The sequence below is a fragment of the Arvicola amphibius genome, chromosome 3, assembly GCF_903992535.2.
Source record: "Arvicola amphibius chromosome 3, mArvAmp1.2, whole genome shotgun sequence".
In the NCBI taxonomy this organism is placed as follows: Eukaryota; Metazoa; Chordata; class Mammalia; order Rodentia; family Cricetidae; genus Arvicola; species Arvicola amphibius.
The window spans coordinates 77,679,273-77,697,590 of NC_052049.1; the positions used below are offsets into that span (position 1 = coordinate 77,679,273).

At 42.3% G+C, this 18,318-nt stretch overlaps 1 protein-coding gene across 1 annotated transcript in view; it reads right to left on the reverse strand.

The window, feature by feature from the left end:
* Yap1 (Yes1 associated transcriptional regulator) overlaps nucleotides 1-18,318 on the reverse strand; it is an 87,981-nt gene that overhangs the window by 29,097 nt on the left and 40,566 nt on the right. The window contains 1 exon segment of the mRNA XM_038321493.2: nucleotides 11,605-11,718. Coding sequence (XP_038177421.1) covers nucleotides 11,605-11,718 — 114 coding nt within the window.

The window sequence follows — 18,318 nt, forward strand, 5'->3', positions numbered from 1 at the left end:
AAAGGATAATTAGACTGTTAAAGGCAAGGTCAGCATCTTTGGAGGAATGGATTCTAGATACAATAATATTGAATCTCATGACTATGATGATGCGTGGGTAAAATAGCTGATTTTCAGAGATTAAAATAATCCATTCTGAACACCCCTCTCTTCTAGTTTATGTGGAAGGTGTGGCAAAGGCAGGCGTTGGACTAATGAAGGTAGATTAGCAAGGAATATACATTCAAGGTTCTCCTTTGCTGTTGGGGAATCTCCCCAAGAGGCCTCTAGCAGGTTCCTATGCCATCTTAGAGGAAACACCTTCCCAAAGCAATTAAAGAACCTAATGCCTATTGAAAAAAAAAAAAACTATACTGCTCTGGATAATAGAACAACTATAGAACTATAGAAGAGAGAACAAAACACTCAGGAGAAACCATAACGTGAGTATTTCAGCAAACTTCTATAAACGAACAAAGACCCAAACTAAAAATACACGTAAATGATGTTGTCATTGAAGATCTGGTAGACACAGGTAGGGAGGGATATAACAATAATTTCATCAGAATCTTGGCGTCCAAACTACCCTCTTCAGAATGTAAACGTTCAGCTTTTAGGATCTAAATTGTATCTCGGTTAAAGCAAAGCAAAAGATGGATCGAATGGATGGAACCAGAAGAACAGAGAGGAAAATCAAAGTCATATGTGGCTAACACAGCAATGAACTTCTGGGGAAATACGTTACAGAAATGGAATACTCAGATTAATATTCCCCGAATCTCGGAAATAAACCATAAATTACATGCTACTAGGAAAAATACTACAAGATACTTATAAGAACAGTCACCCACCATGCAGGTTGTACAAGAACAGGTACAACAGCTGCTGATATTTCAAAGGCACCAACAGCCCCACTTTTAAAATGGTTGACAGACAAACCATGTATGGGTTAAGTTAACAACAGAGAAACTGTAGGCTTTCAAACAGCTGGTACAGGATCAACTAAATGCTCGGTATATTGAAGAGTCAACCAGCCTTGGAATTCTCCTGTACTTGTTGTTAAAGAGAAATCTGGAATAGAGAATGGAGACAGCTCTAAGAGTGTTACTGAGGTGATTCAGCCAATGGGCTCTCTACAGTCTGGAATTCCTCTGCCTTCTCTACTACCTAAAAGATGCCTCTTATAGTTATTGATTAAAAGATTGTTTCTTTCACGATACCTTCATACGAAAAAGAAAGAAAAATTTGCCTTCATAGTGCCTACAGATAATTCTCAGCCTGCTAGAGATATCAATTGAAGATTCTCCCACAGGGAATGTTAAATAGCCCCTCCCTGTGTCAATACTTTGAGAGTCGGCACTGAAAATGATACATAAGCATTTCCTGAATCTATAGTTTACATAAAATGGTTGACCTTTTACTTTCTGACCTTTTAGATAATTTAGAAAAAAAAAATGTAAAGAAAATTTTGCTTTGTTGGGGATTACAGACTGCTCCTTGAAAAAATTACAAGAGGGGATTCCTATTAATTATTTGGGTTATAAATAGGGTTACGGAAATAGTACCACAAAGGCTCAAATTAGGAGAGAGCCCCAGTGGAGACTCTAATGAGTTCCAAAGATTGCTAGGAGACATGTCCCTTGTAATTGGTGCACTATTGGGATAGGTCCTGATGAACTGATTCGTTTAAACAAAACCTTAGATGTGACCAGGACTTAACTAGTCCCAGAGAATTATTAGCTGAAGTTGAAAAAGAATTGGCTTTGATAGAAGAGAAATTAAGAAGAACCACGTGATTGTGTGGATCTGAATCTTAACTGCATTCTGGTTCTATTACCCTCCCAACAATTCACCTACAGGAATTTTAATTCAGGGGTAAGATATTATCTTAGAATGTATATTTTTTAACCACATAAGCCAAGTAAAAAAACTAAAAACTTATGTGGAAAAAGTCTGAGCTAATTTTAAAACAAAAACTAAAGACTTTTGTCATTACAGGAATAGACCCAGCAGAACTTACATTAACTTTTAATAATGATGAAATTGACAAATTAGGGAAGAAAGTAAACCCTGGCCAAGAGCGCGTAGTAATTTTTAGGAAGAGATTAACAACTATCCCAATTATTAACAATTAAAAGCAAAAAGTTCAACTTATAAAGAGAACTAACTTGGATCTTCCTCCCATTGTATGGGACATACCAGTAAACTGGAGCCCTTACATTCTATACTGATGCAAATAAATCAGGAAAAGCAGGTTACAAATGAAAAAAAGTGAGTAAAGTGAAACAAAGCACCTATGATTCTGTCCAAAAGTCAGAATTATCTGCTATTCTCATGGTACTAAAGAATTTTAAAGAACCTCTTAATATAGTTACCGATTTGCAATTTTGCAGAAACTTTTTTCTGCATATGGAAACCGCTAAATTTATACCAGAATTTGATACAGAACTGACTTTATTAATATTCAGTTACAAGATACAATCAGGAATAGGAAACATCCCATACACATAACACACCTCTGACTCATATGGGTCTGCCAGGTCCAGAAACACACACACAAGCCCGCCACACTCCCACTGTGCAGAGACTGGACCAACAGATGATGCAGTTAACCTCAGGATTTGACAACTAACCAAAAAATTTTCTTTTCAGGATCCTCTAAAGATGCTACTGCCCCCAGACGGCAGGAAGTAAATTTAAGAATACAATGCCCACATTCCCAAGAGGTAGAGGTGGGTGGTTTTTTGTCTTTACTGGGTTATAGATATTTGTTACTGTTTAGGAGGATTGATTATAAGTTGTTATTGGTAATGGTCATGAAAAAGCTAAACAAAAAGAAATTAGGTTCAAGATTCTTGTTTTGAACCAAAAAAAGAGGATATAGATAAGATAAAAAGGTAGATTATTGAATCTACTTTTAAAAGGCAACTACTAGTTTTAAATGGATTGGATTTAGATGATATAATACAAATTCTGTATGTTGATTCAAATTGAGATTAATTTGGTTAGAACAGTGTACATACATTTCTAGTTGTATTCAAGGTATTGTACCTATATAGGTCCCTGAACAATGTAATTGCAAATGTCCAGTCTTTGAAAGTTGTTATTAGAAACTGTTTAGGATAATAAGGAAATGCAAGTTAGCAATTAGGCACCTATTATAATTGAACAAACATAGATATACTTTAGATAGACAGGTCATCTTCAAACACTTCAGAGATCTACAGAATGTGGCTAAAATTAAAAGATATTTAATAATATAGGATTTTTTTATGACAATGAGACATGGCTGCTCTCTGGCAACACCTATCTACTTCAGAGAAGATAACAGGCATCAAAGAACGCACATGGAGTTACTTTCTTTGTAGCAAAAGTAAACCAAGAAAATGCCCTTGCCTAGACTGCTGACAGTATGCTTTCCTAATTGGACAAGCAGTCGAACCAAAGAAATGACTGCCAACCATTGTCAAGACAAGGAGGGACAGCACTTCAGAATGTCCTGCTTCACAGAAAAGTCTGTTGGGTATGCTAGGCCTGTAGGCCAAAGATGGAGATATCCTATTGCAGAGGAACTTGGGTGATTGTCTGGGCAGCCAACAATTGTTGCTGTAATACATTCTTGAAGATGCTTGCTTGTACTTCCTAACTTACTCACTTATATTATTTCCTGCTTGGGTCTCTGAGGAAGTTGAAGACTAGAAGAGTTATAGTTTTCCTTGCTACCCTGACACAGAAAGCAAGTTGGTGATAGAAAGTAAAATAGGTTACAAGACTTTGGACTCACAAGATTGGACAGATATAGGAATATTTTCACTGAATTTGTCAATCAATTATTTATTTTTCGAACCATATATTTTCTCTGCTTCCCTCCCTTCCCCTTTACCCTCTTCCATGGTCCCCCTGCTCCCATTTACTCAGGAGCTTTCTGTTCTACTTTCTACTTCACTTCATTGTAACTTACTGTATATATTATTTCTATGTAGTTTATGCCCTCTTATTTTATACAAAAGGGGAAATGTAGTGATAGTTCTATTGTATTTTAATAAAGTTTCTATAGGTGATTTATAAAACCCATTCCCAACCTTTCTTCAGTGCGGGTTGTAAAACACTGTACAGGGCTCCTTCCCCTACTTCCCACTTGGTCATGCTAGTCCACTGCCTCCAGGTTTTTCCTGATTCCAAAGAAGTTCATGTTTCTCTTTCTGACAAACTAAAGGCATAGAGATGGGAGACAGAGTCATGCCTGAGGATTTCCTCCTTGGCGAGGCGTGTTCCCTGCATTCCAAGGAGAACAAGCATCAGCACATTTTCACAATCTCATGAATGCCGCCCGGTGGCAAGACTCAACAGCAGGAGCTAATACGAGCTGAGGGCTGGTCTGAGAAGCTCTGCGTATAGTAAACAAATCAAAAGCCAGTGCTGGGCTGAACCCGAGTTGGATCTCTCGGTCATGGAGGAGAAGCAACTCTGCATGTGTCCTCAATTCCTATGTGTGTGGCCATGAGACATGTGGGCAAACATGAAAAATATAACCTTAAAATTATTTTGAAAAGCTGAGGCCAAGAGCAAATGCCCACTGGGGAAAATGTGCTTCATTCTAATTAATTACAAGAGTACAAGTGTATGGAGAGACAGCACACAGGGTGAGAGCACCAGCTGCTCCCCCAGAGGGTCCTCATGAGGCTCACCACACCACTTGTAATTCCAGTCTGAGGGATCCAGATACCGGGCATAGAAGTGGTTGTCCTGACAGAGATGCAGACAAAACACATAAAATAAAATGAGTCTAAAAAATTTAAAACGAAACAGTATTAGAAAATAGTCCCCTGTTAATTTGAGAGGTACTGGTGTTTGAAATACGACAAGTTTCAAAACAGAACCTAAGCCTGATAAGCACCTCATCTATTAAAAAAAATAGAAAATGACTGAGGTTTGCACACTAGGTCTTTTTTGTTATTGTCGGTGATAGTTTAAGTTATTACTTATACAATCGGTGAAAACAAATTGGGCTGGGAATAATGTGTGTCCGCCATCCAGCACTGGGAAACCAAGGCGGAAGGATTACCATAGACTTAAGGTAAGAAGGAGTTGTACAGAGAGTGACAGGTCCCGCCTCAAATAAAATACCACCACCGGGTCAAGAAAACAACAAACTGATCAATAACAAAACTGCATGGGAAAAAAGCTAAGAACCTATGTTTCTCACCATCAGCTTCTAGAACAACACCTGAAGCAGAACCCACACTACAACAAGCCAAAACTGGATTGGTGAGTATGGATCTTCAAAACTAAACCCATCTAAGTGGTCAAAGACACCAAAAGAGGAAGAACGATCAAAAGACCCGGAAGAACCAGTCCACAACAACAGACAAGTTGGGTGTGTCTGCTTCTGCATGCTCATTCAGTGTGGCTGCCTAGACAGAGCACACACGCACTTCTGCGTATCTTACCTGTCCAACAAGACACAGCATGGACCAATGCATCCACACAGCCAGTGGCCCAGCAGGGACCTCACCAGCAGTAAAGACACAGAACAGGAAGAAGGAGCCCCAGCCCCCAACCCACGGGTTGGGGGAGGGGGGGGCAGTGAAAAACAAGGAGCTCTTGAGACGACTTCTTCCCTGAGTAACAGCTCTTGGACCAATCCACCTGCTCTGCCAACTCCAGTTTTAAATCAACTCTTAAAATAGGCAAAGGGAAAAATTCAAAAATAAAATAAAATTTGCCCCCTGATAAATCCAGTCCTGAGCTGCTCACATGACAAAGAGCAATTGTCCTGAACTGGCACTTAAATCTGCTCTAACAGCAAGCCAAGCTACCTACCCCGTGATTGCTGATAAGAAGGAGCCACAGCCTCCCTGTGCTTCCTAAAAAGTATCTTGAATTTTCAGAATTAAGGTAATTTTTAGGGAGAGGGAAGCCAGACAACCTGAAAATCAACCCTGGAGGTCCACAAATTGTCCCCTGACCCTCTCCCCCTCTCTCTCCCTCCTTCCCTCCTCCCCCCTCTCTCACACACGCAGGCAAGAGAGAGAGATAGAGAATAAAATATGATGCAATTTAAGGAGAAATTGTAGGGTTTTATGTAATTTCAACCTGGACTATTATATAAAGAATTACAGATGTTTAATCTTAGCTTAGGATCATTAATTTCTAGTAATCTTAGCAAGTATAAATCTAAAATCACATTTTAATAAAAACATTAAACTACAATTCTTTCACAAAAAGGCATTTTTTTGTATTTTTTTTCTAATGCTTACTGAAGGAATGATCTTCTAAAACTACAAAGAAACAAATTTTTTCTGGTGATTTTAAACCACAAAAAGCCCATGACTCTCTGTTTTGTTTTTTTGAGACAGGGTTTCTCTGCAGCTTTAGAGCCTGTCCTGGAGCTAGCTCTTGTAGACCAGGCTGGTCTCGAGCTCACAGAGATCCGCCTGCTCTCTGCCTCCCGAGTGCTGGGATTAAAGGCGTGTGCCACCACCGCCGGCTGACTCTCTTGTTTTTATGATGTAAGGGGCTGAATTAGCTACAAAAAAATTACAATAAGTTGGCACATTAATTAATCTGCTTATCTGAAATTTTACAATGTTAGGGTTTTTTTACTATTAAAATCTGTAGCCCAGAACAGAGGATCAGGATCCACGGCAGGAGAGGCAGGCGATGCCTGAATCCCAGGATTTAGGAAGGCTGAGGTCAGAAAATCAGTATCTTGTATCAACAGGGGCTGGGAGGGTGCAACCAAGGCCAATAAAACAGTGACTGAATTCTTTATTATCAATATATAGGCTTGCTTGCCAATAGTTACTAAGTCATACACTAGAGTGGTGCATGTTTTTCACTAAGGTAATTCAAATAGCTGGCGGAGGTGGCATATATGTTTAATCCTAGCACTAGGGAGGCAGGAGAGTTCCAGGACGGGCAGGACTACACAAAGAAACTCTGGGGGGGGGGGGGGGGGGGGGAGGAGGAGAGGCAACGATACATTCCTCACCACACACGCCTTTTGAGACTGACTGTCCTGGAACACATCCTTATAGACCAAGCCGGCCTAACCTCGGATCTACCTACCTCTGCCTCCCAAGTGCTAGGATTTAAGGTCTACCACACCCAGGCCAAGTATTCTCATCTTTAACTGATCAACATAACAACAAGCAATTCTACCAATCCATTTTTCCCTTTCAACCTTCAAAAGGCTGTGGCTCCCAACCCCCAACAACACAATTTGGATGGAACAAAAAGGGCCATAAAGTCAACTGAGTCAGGTATTGTAGAACATTCTGTAATCCTAGTACTCAGGAAACTGAGGTTGGGTGATTGTCATGAAAATAAGGCTTTATAATATTAAAAAAAATGAAATAATCAAAATAAAACTTTCTCAATTTTGCTGGGGTGGGGGAACAGACTGCTAAATGAGGCGAGAGGAGGGTTTATGTTGCCCTAACTGGTTTTGAGCGCCTCTGTCCCGATTGCTTTGTTTCTCCTGTACAGAGAAAAGGCTGCACTCCCGAGAGAAGGAGACCACGCCTAGATTCACAGGAGATGGTGCATGGGACCTTCTCACCAGATCCTGGGATCTACAGCGAAGCACCAAACACTTTGGGTTTCATTTATCCATTTTTTTCCTTGGTCCGTTCCCTCACACAGCACCTTCCTGTCCTTCACTGTGGAACAGTATTAACTAGTCCTGTCCTGAATTAGTGAACTAGTCAGCAACATGCAGGGACAGACTGAAGCACAGGCGGAGATTCTGGGGTTGAGCTGGGGCAGGAGCCACAGAAGAAAACGACAACTGCCAAACAGAAGCCTGGACCACTCGCTCCATGCAGCCCCTAGTCCGTAATCCTTTCCTTTTCCTTCAGTCTGTAAGCAACAACTGTCCATCTTTAGCATGAAGTCAATACAACTGGAACCCAAACAAAATGTTGTACAGATGTGTACACATGTGATAGTTCCAGCTTCCAACCATAAGCAAACTGCTAGTTACCATGCCTCCTATTAGCGGATGTGCTCATACTTGTGATCCCAGCACTTGAGAGAGCAGGGCAGGAAGACTGCAGCATAAGGTCAAACATTTATTATCCATAGTGAGTTCTAGGCTGAAGTGTCTAAAAATTACATCTGCTGAATTTGATAGCTCATTCAAACAGCCACCATGTAGAAACTTGTACATATTAACTTATGCTTACTCACCCTGGGTGAATAAAATGTCAAGCCCAAATATTAAAGCCTTTTAGTTCTAAACCATTCTTTACTGGCAATGGGAAGAGGTACAAAGTGTGCCTGTCAACTTAAAGGGGCCAGTTCTCTCTCCTACTTTCATGGGTTCTGGGAATAGACAACACAAGTCCATTTTACTACTGAGCTATTTCAACAGTCCCTGAACTATTTTGAACATTTATTCAATAATCTTATGTGGGGGAAAAAAAAAAAACTCATGTCAAGGAATGCTTAAATTGGTCAGGAGGTGGTGGCGCACGCCTCTAATCTCAGCAAATTTGAAGCCAACCTGGTCTACAAAGTGAGTTCCAGGACAGAGAAACCCTGCCTTGAAAAAACAGAAAGAAAAGAGGAATGTGTAAGCTGAAGAACAGCTGGGGGGAGACTGACAGGCCTCAGCTGCTGTCTGCCAGTAACAGACCACCTCAGGCAGTGGGGCCAACTCTGCTACCACCACTGCTGTAGGCTCTATTCCTCACAGGCATCTGCCAGGACAGTCTCTGGAGATAATGCTTATCTCTAGATGAAAGGTTAACAGACTCTGGCTCCTCTTCAAAGAAAAGTCCTAGCTTGGAAGCCAGTCTTACATGGCCTCTGAAACCCAGGGCCCTCAGAATAAGGTTGTTGAGAAGCCACCATATAGAAAGGGCCCAACTATAAATACTTTTCTTTCTCTGTATGTCTGATATCTCACACAGTGCAAAGATACACATGGAAGTGAAACACTCATACATGTGAAATTAAATAGTAAGAATCAATTCGTTTTTTTAAAAAAGAACATAAAATTAAAAGAAATGATTAAATAAAATTCTGGGTGTGGAGGTGTGCATACCTTTAATCCCAATATTCAGGAGGCAAAATTAGAGACCTCTTAATTTGCAGGCCAACCTGGTCGACCGCTCGCTCGCTCACTCGCTCTCTCTCTCTCTCTCTCTCTCTCACACACACACACACACACACACACACACACAGTGGGCTCCTCATATTTAGACAAAAAGTACTTTATTCACTGAGTCATTTATCTCCGTAGTCCAAAATATGAAATAATTTAAAGTCAGCATAAATACTACATAACATTATCATATTCTTTAAGCAGCTAAAAGCAGAGAGCCAAGTTTAACAACTAGCATCTTCCACAAGTGCATGCTAACCAGACATAAAAAATAAAGATGTAAAAAAGGAAGTGGGGGCCAGGTGGTAGTAGCACACACCTTTGATCCCACATTTGAGAGGCAGTAGACAGGCAGAACTCTGTTTGCTGGAAGCAGAGACAGGCAGATCTGTGTTCGAGACCAGCCTGGTCTACACAGTTTCAGAATTCCCGGGGGTACACGGAGAAACCCTGTCTAGAAAAAAAACAAGCAGTAACAACCACAAGGGAGTTGTTCTATAAAAAGAATCTAATAAAGAATATAAACTTTGAGAGGTTGCTGTTGAAAACAGGTGCTAATTTGCAGTGCATCTTCCATCTTAAAAGACTTAGACATCTTTCTACTTGGCTTAGCTAAGACTCCACTGTATTTGGGAACACAGGGAAGAAAGGCAAACTCCACACTCATGGAAGCAATAACTGACAACCACACGGGCTAGTGTCTGCATGCCCCAGGGTCAGAATGAGAGGGGCAGTTATGTATGCTTCCTTGGCAATAGATAAAAAAACACACAGCCCACTGTAGCTAATGAAGGCAAGCGTCAACTCTAGCAGCTAACAGCTTTCTTCTTTCTGCTCATACTCTAGAGCAGAGACGCCCACTTGGTTGTTCTCCCTGCCCCCCAGTTTACACTTCAGCTCTGACGGCGAAGGTCTGGAAAGATTAAAAGTCGGGCCACAAAATAAAAAGCTCTTGGCGTGTAGTCAACCCTGTCTGGAATACAACATACACTTGTGGCCAAAAAGGGAAACGAAAAGAGAGAAGGTGGCAGGAGGCATTTGCTGTATCGCTATCAGGCGTTCGGACACGCGTGCGTGCATTCGTGCGTGTGTGTTGTGTGTGGCAGAGTGTGTTGTATTTTTTTCCACCTTAAATACCCGCTGTTCCTTAAAAGACTCAGCTGTAGGTACTATCAGCAGATACAACAGTCAAGGTTCTCTCCTTTACTGCTAATGCTTTTCCTAATTTCTTTTCTTTCTCTTTCAACAACACACACGCATAGAAGAAAGAGAATAGAGAGTATATGAATGCGTTAAAAACTAGTGGTGGTGGCACAACACGATTCTTCCAAACTCCCCAAGGGCAGATGAACTGAATCATCACATATGATTAAGGAAACATGGCTGTTATCATCCTGTGGATATCAATGCAGCGTCTAAGGCGTTTTCAACCACAAGGGCTATTCAAGTATTAAAAAGAATCTGAAGTTGCAAACTGCTAACATGTACATTACTTTCTTAGCATCCCAACAGGTTTGGAAGCTCAAACAGTTGGTATTTGAGCCAAATTGGCTATCGAAATGACCATCTGGGCTGCAACCCCATCTGATTTTCCTTGGGGGTAGGGGTGTCAACTAGTTCATAAAGCTGACATTCAAAGTACACTCGAACTTCTTTTTATTGTTGTTTGTTTCCAAGTAAATAGATGGAGGGGGGGGGGAGAGAGTCTATATTGGAGGCTGTTATTTTTACCCAACCCCAGGGTTGTGTTTTGATGGCATTCACAGAGTTAATTCTCCTTCCCAGTAAAGCCTGTGGCGTGGTCAGGTCAGCCCAAGGGAAGCTTCAAAGGCTCCGCCAGCCGTGTGTCTGACCAGCACTGATCCACACACTGTTTCCATTAAGCAGCGCAGGGCCAGGATGAGTGCTCAAACCACATTATCTGTTCCTTTTTGCATTCATTTTCCATGCTTTGGAAGGAGATTCGGAGAGCCAACAGCTGAAACTACCACCAGGAAGGAAATATGGACAAAAAGGAAGAACAGGGCATGGAGACCCTCACCAAATTTGGGAGGGGCTCTGCTTTGCTTTTTCATTTCCTGAATAAAAAGTGAAGGAAACGACCTTAACTAGGTTTAAAAAAAAAAAAAAAAAAAAAAAAAAGGCATCCCAAATGGTTGTAAAAAGCTTTCTTCAGGCTTGGCCTGGTGCTCAGGGTGAGCCCACACCTTCAGCCCCACAGTCCAGGTTGTACACATGCCCGAGTGATGGCCTGCTTCCAAGAAGCATCGTACGAATAAAGCAGTCCGACACCATGGCCCTGAGCTTTTACAACACCCTAGGCTCAGCCCAGGTAAGAAAGCTGTTGTGGACCTAGAGATCTCAAGGTTAAACAAAACCCACAGTGGGTGTGCGGCCACTGCTAACTGCTAATTGCAAGGCAATGCAGTTTCACTGAGATTATCTTTTAGTACATCCCCCAACCCCTAGACTATCACGAAAATGACCACAAAGGTTCTGAAGTAAATCTTTACCAAAACGAGGGTCAAGTCTTGGGTCCAGCCAGGATGTGGTCTTGTTTTTGTGGTTTATGTAGTAAACATCTCCATCCTGCGTCATGGCCTGCTCCCATCCGTCAGGAAGAGGTCCTACAACACAGAAAACAGACTAGTTGGCTTTGATCTGGTACCTTAAGAAGCTGAGCAGTACTCACTTAAAAAGAACAAATACAAGTAGATATATAGCAATGGATTAGAACAGACTGCAATCTATGTTCATAGAAAATAAGGCAGGACGCATACCCAAATCTCCTCCATGAAAACCATTGAATAATGAAACCAACATCCCCAAAGACAAAGATGAGAACTTTAAGGGGTCAGATTAAAAGCACACTTTAGCTGACATAGCCACGCTCCTTTTAGACCCATTATTTATACAACCAACTTATATCAAGAATCTAGAATACAGATTGTTAAAGTCTAGAAATATTAAAAGGTTTGTTGTAAAGCAGAACAGAAACTGTTAGCATAAGGGGGCTGTGGCTGAAATTCTAAATTTGTTGGAAGTGTGGGAGAGGGCTAGGAAATACGTGACACCCGTTGGGAAGCGGAAAGATTTTCCTGCTTTCAGGAGAGTAAGGAAGTGTCTGTGGAGCGAGTAATGAAAAGAGGCCCAGGGAAAATATGGAACTAGGCAGACAGAACTCTCAACACTTTAACTGGGAAGTTCACCCTAAGATATTTTTAAAAAATACACAAGGTGTTTAAAAGTTCAAAGGTTGGTGTGGTGCATGCCTTTAATTCTAGCACTCAGTAGCATGCCTTTAATTCTAGCACTCAGGAGGCAGGGGCAGGGGCAGAGGCAGGCAGGATCTCTGTGAATTGAGGCCAGCCTGGCCTACAGAGTGAGTTCCAGAACAGTCAGGATCTATACAAAGAAACCCTGTCTTGAAAAACTGAAAAAAGTTGAAAGTCCTAAGATATTATGTGACTAACGACAGCGGCCACTAGACAGATGCCTTAGTGAGCCACAACTGGACAATCAAGAGACCTTGATATTTTCAGTGTTCTCAAGTAACTGAACTCTGTTGCCTAGCAACACCATTTGCACCTTAGCCATCCTGGTCAGAACCATCAGTGATATCATGGCTTCCCTGCCTATTCAGAGACCCTAACCCATCTGATAACTCATGGGCCAAGGGGAAGCAACAGGCCATGACAGCTCATCTCCACCATGTGATGATGGCACTACCACATTTAAAGCCACACTGGGACTCCACCTGCTTTCTCCTGTTCTTGTCCCCATACACAGATGAACAAGCAGGCACATACAAGGTAGGTCTGGAACTGTAACACTTCTCTTTCCCGGAGCGGTAAATCTATTGCCCTAAACTTCTGCCAGTGTTCCTAGATCACAAGAAATCTATCAAGCTTTAATTATTATTAATTTCACTAAGAGTGGCAGACTTACAAGAACTAAATCCAAGTTGACCAGGTATAGTGTCTCTCTGTGTCACACACACACACACATACACACACCCTGTAATCTCAACTGTTCAGGAGACTGAGGCAAACTCACACAATAAAAAAATTCAAGGCCAGCATTAATCCAACCTTATCTTTAAAATCGTTTTAAAGGGTTAGGTAGCTAACAGGTGAGAGCTTGCCTAGTATTTATTAGATCCTGGGTTTGATTTCTAGTTTTGGAAAAGAGCATTAGCAGAAAGTTTTTCCCTACTACCAGTCTATCATTAAATAACTGAAGGAAAATCATGAATCATAAATTACAGATATGGGCTGGGTGGTGGTGGTGCATGCCTTTAATCCCAGCACTCAGGAGGCAGAGGCAGGTGGATCTTTGTGAGTTCGAGGCCAACCTGGTCTACAAGAGCTAGTTCCAGGACAGGCTCCAAAGCTACAGAGAAACCCTGCCCCCATCCCACCCCCCCAAAAAGTTACAGATATTGGTATAGGAGTTCCTTCTGTTTGTGTGTTGCTTTCATTGGTTAATGAATACAGAAACTGCCTTGGCCTAGTTGATAGGGCAGAACTTAGGTAGGCGGAGAAAACAGAACTGAATGCTGGGAGGACAAAGGGCAGAGTGAGAGAAGCCATGGATCCCAGGGCTGAGATGGACGCCGGTTAGAATGTCCGGTAAGCCACAGTTACGTGGTGATACACAGATTAATAGAGATGGGTTAAACTAATATGTAAGAGCCAATAAAAAGTTAGAGCTAATGGCCAAGCAGTGTTTTAATTAATACAGTTTCTGTGTGGTTATTTCAGGTGTAAGCTAGCCGGGCGGCCGGGACAAACAAGAGCCCCCCCTTGTAACAAGATATGACTACTGAAGGCAACAGGCTCAGTACAAATCAAGAGGGCACTCACTATATCTTTTCTATGTTAGTTAAAATTAATAATGTACTCACCTCAAAGATTATGCTAAGAAACTTATCAACACTCAATGTCAAAATGTAACTGTGAAGCTGGGCCCTGGTGGCACAAGCCTTTAATCCTAGCACTTAGGAGGCAAAGGCAGGTGGATCTCCATGAGCTTGTGGCCAACCTGGTCTACAAAGTGAGTTCAAGGATAGCCAAGGCTACAGAGTTCCTGTTTGAAAAGAAAAAACAGAAAAGTAACAGTGAAGCAAAAAAGACTCCTTTACCTATTCGCTGATGTCTTTATAATATTTGCTGTATAAACAGATTGTTACACAAAGAAAGCGTGACTCCGAGAGAGCGCAAGGAAGAGACCAGGAAGGCACCCAGACAGCTCTGCACCACAGATTAAGCTTTAACAGCACAAAGCAGGTGAGAAAGCTGGAAAAGGAGTATGTATGATGCTAGACAATCTGATGTCTGAGAGTGGAGCCAGCAATCATTCAATCAATCAGTAGAAAGCTGAAAGAAAGATCTTTAACTGCAATCAAAATTTAGTAAAACAATATAAAGCTAGGCTTCAGACATGGTCCTGAGGAGGAAATTTTGGTAAGTTAATTTTTCTCTTTTTCTTTTTTTGGTTCTTGTCTCTTTTATTGAGAGGAGGTCTCCATCATCTCAATTCACACACTCAAGCCAGGCTTTTGGGTGTTTTTCAAAACTAGACTACCATCCCCCATATCAAAGCCTTATGATAAAGATGGAAGGGAAAAGAAAAGTAAAACAACCCTTTTAGGGGAAGGGGAAAGATGCCAACATTTTAAATATGATGTAAAAAGAAGGTAAAAAACTGGAATTAGAATAAGAAAAACAAAGATTAAAAATAATTTAGATTTATCCTTAGAAAACTACAATTTTATGTAGAATTTGCCAATACTGTTTGACTGATAATTTATCTCCTAGAACAAATAACGATAGAGATGATTCTACTACAAGCACTTGCCTGTGCTCTTGCTTAGTAATAATGAAGGAAAACCGTTTACAGTTTGTACTCCAAGAGGAAAATCTTTCTTGCCACCATGTTAGACCAACCCTCCTCCTTATCTGAAATCACAGAGGACACAGTGGCCAGCACACACCCTACTGAGTGGTTAAAGTACAGGGCTCTCAAGGAGTTTCCGTAGAAGGTAGACTCAATGACCTCCTGGAGGAAGTAATCTAACTTCAGGCCAACTTCAAGTGAGTATGAACTGTTGTCAGCACACAGCAGGCACAGTCTGCATTCTGAGAAGAGCGTGAACTCACTGAGAAGCCAGCCTCACAACCCATCACATAACAGATGAAGAAGCTAAGTTAGGAAGTAGCAGGTCTGGGACTCAAAACCAGTCAAGTTCTTTCGAGTCTCCTCTTCCTGAAACTTGTGAAAGTCTCAGGACATTTCCCCCTTAAAGCCTTGCACAAGTGAACATTAGTCCCCCTCCAACTGTGCACTGAGTAACACTTCATTCGGCGTGTTGCTGTCTTCTGAATGGGTTGTGTGCACGCTCAGCTTCTGAAATAGTGACATTTCTGTGTACAAGCTTAGATGTTAGAATCTAAAACAGTCATAAATATACTCATGTAACCTGCTATGGCAAACAAATACCCAACAAATTGTCTAGACACAACACATACACACACACCAAAGTCTCAAGAAGATTCTGTATCAAGCCAGCAGAACATGTTGATGTGCCCCAAAGTCCTTCTTTGAGACCACAACGGGCAGTGTGGGAGCCAATAGTTGGGACCACATGCCTGAAGACTTGGGTGGAATCCCAGTGCTACCCAGTGTCCTGAGCTTACAACCTGGCCCATCTTGACTCATCATTCATTAGCCCTCTAATACTGGGCACACTCTGGTGATGCTACTTCTCGGTGTGTACAGGAGATGAACACTCATAATTAAAGAAGAAAGTTCCACATAGAATCCTTATAGTAGGTGTTCTTGAACAAATGGTTCTGTGTCTGGAAGAGCAGTAAGTGCTCTTAACCACTGAGCCATGCGTGTGTCCAGCCCTAGAGTTATGTTTTTAATGGAATTCTTAAAAATTTCAAAATAAGGCTCAGAACCCTTAGCCGCCCACACTAAGGCATTTGGAGAATGTCTTCTGTCTGTCTCAGCTCTTTCCACTGGTCTCAGCAGGTGCAGGCACGCCTTCATCTTTCTTCTCTTCACTGGGCCCAGAACGCAGCCACTCACCACTCACCAGTTACGTTCCCACCATCCTCATGCTACAAATGCTTCCTGATTTCCTGTCTGTTAAACCGGTGAGTTCAGAACCTATGAGGACCACATGGCTCACTTGCTAGCCTGCTCTGACTTCCTGAAACAAGGCTTAAGACCGCCAAATGGGCCACTGTGCTCTGCATTGACTCTTCCCTTTCCTCAGATACGCTCAGTCCCTCCTCGAGTCCACCTAGGCCTCAGCTCCACAGACAGCAAATACAGGAGCTACAGTGAAAGAGCCGTCTCCCACCAGCCCTGACCACTTTAACTTGTCATTGGTCTATCCTTTCCATTTTAACTACAGGAAACGTGATGTTTATGCAATGTTTATAACCTTCTCATGATTTCAACAGCGGCTGGCATACCACAAGAGTATGGGCTGAGGGAGGAGTGCAGCTCCTCTGTCGTTGCCCCCACCCCCAGCTTCCCGTGTCCCGCCTGCAGGCTCAGCAAGGGACAGGCATTTGTAGCATTCCCTGCTGAGATTTTGTTACAGAAAACACAACATTGCATATCTGTTGAATGCTTGCGTATCTGTTGAATGAATGATTTTTGGCAACATCTAGTCTCAAAGCACAACAGTGAGCACCATCAGAACTCTACCCCTACTTATGACGTTAGGTAGACAAACTTCCTGGAACGCCACATACACCCCAGAGCTGACAACAGGCCACTCTCCAAATTCCACCCATGTAACTCCAGTCAGATTTCTCTGTATAAATGTGGCTGTCCTGGAACTAGCTCTTGTAGGCCAGGCTGGCCTCAAACTCCCAGAGATCCGCCTGCCTCTGCCTCCCAGGTGCTGGGATTATAGGTGTGCGCCACCACCGCCTGGCTCCATCAGATTTTTTTGAGAATTCATACATGTACACAATCCACAAGGCAGCCTGACATACCCACTCCTCACTACCTCTGGACACTCCACAACCCTCCCTCCATGTTCATAACTAACTCACTGAGGGACTGAAGAAATGGCTCAGGGGTTTAGAGCACTGGCTGCTCTTCCAGAGGACCTGGGTTAGGTATCCAGCATCCGTATGGCAGCTCACAACTGTCTCTAACCCCATCTTCTGGCCTCCAAAGGCACCAGGAGTGTACATGGTACTCAGATGTACACATAAGTAAGACACCCATAGACGCAAGCAAAACACCCACACACATTTTAAAAAGGAAAAAAAGTGACTCTCCGAGTCCAATCAGTGGCGCTCGAATGGGCATGGGTATAGTCTTGGAGCCATTCGTAAGCTAAGCGCAAAGATGACCCCTCCTGGGCCACACCGACGAAGAAAAGGGACTCCTGTCTTCCAGCAGCTACCAGCTGCCAGTGGCCTCCAGAGCCGTGGACTGGCTTGACTTTGCGCAGGTCACCATAGGCTGCGAGCTAACCTGCCAGGTCCACCCCATCCCTCTGGCTCTTACAGTCTTTCTGCCTCATCTTCCATGATGGTCCCTGAGACTTAGGGGACACAGGTCTATTATGCATGTCCTATTTACGGATAAGCATTAAACTTCAGATTTTACCCTAACGCAACAGCTCAGTAAAGTGCTCATTTAGATTTCAAACTGCTGAAGTAAAAGCGGAGCTAAGCTTTATGCACTGGTAACCTATGTACATTCCTTCACATACTACTTAGGAGCTCTGGCTACTACTGCGGGATTTAGTCCATCTCACACTCCTGCCTATATATGGTAGTCTAGATGCCATTTTTGAAGAATTAGCATCTTAATCTTTCACACAAATACTCCTCCCATGAGTCACAAAACTGCTGGAGCAATAGTGACCAGAAGGATTTAGAAATCAGTGGAAAAGACAAAAATAAAATCCTAGCATTCACCGAGAAGAAATAAAACAGGCATTTCATTTGGTCCTTGAATGTAAATAATTTAATCTCTTTTTACAAAGTTTCCAAAACATCTACAAATAATACTGGAGAAAAAGTGTAGCACACACACTATTTTTTGAGTGCTAATATTTAATAGCTCCTTTTCCTCAGGACCGTGCAGTGGCAATTTTATGCAGCTACCCTTCCCCGTGCACTCTCCAACAGTGTGCTCCTGCTCTTCTCACGCTCAGGCATCTGCGTCCACAGTAACTCCCGGAATTC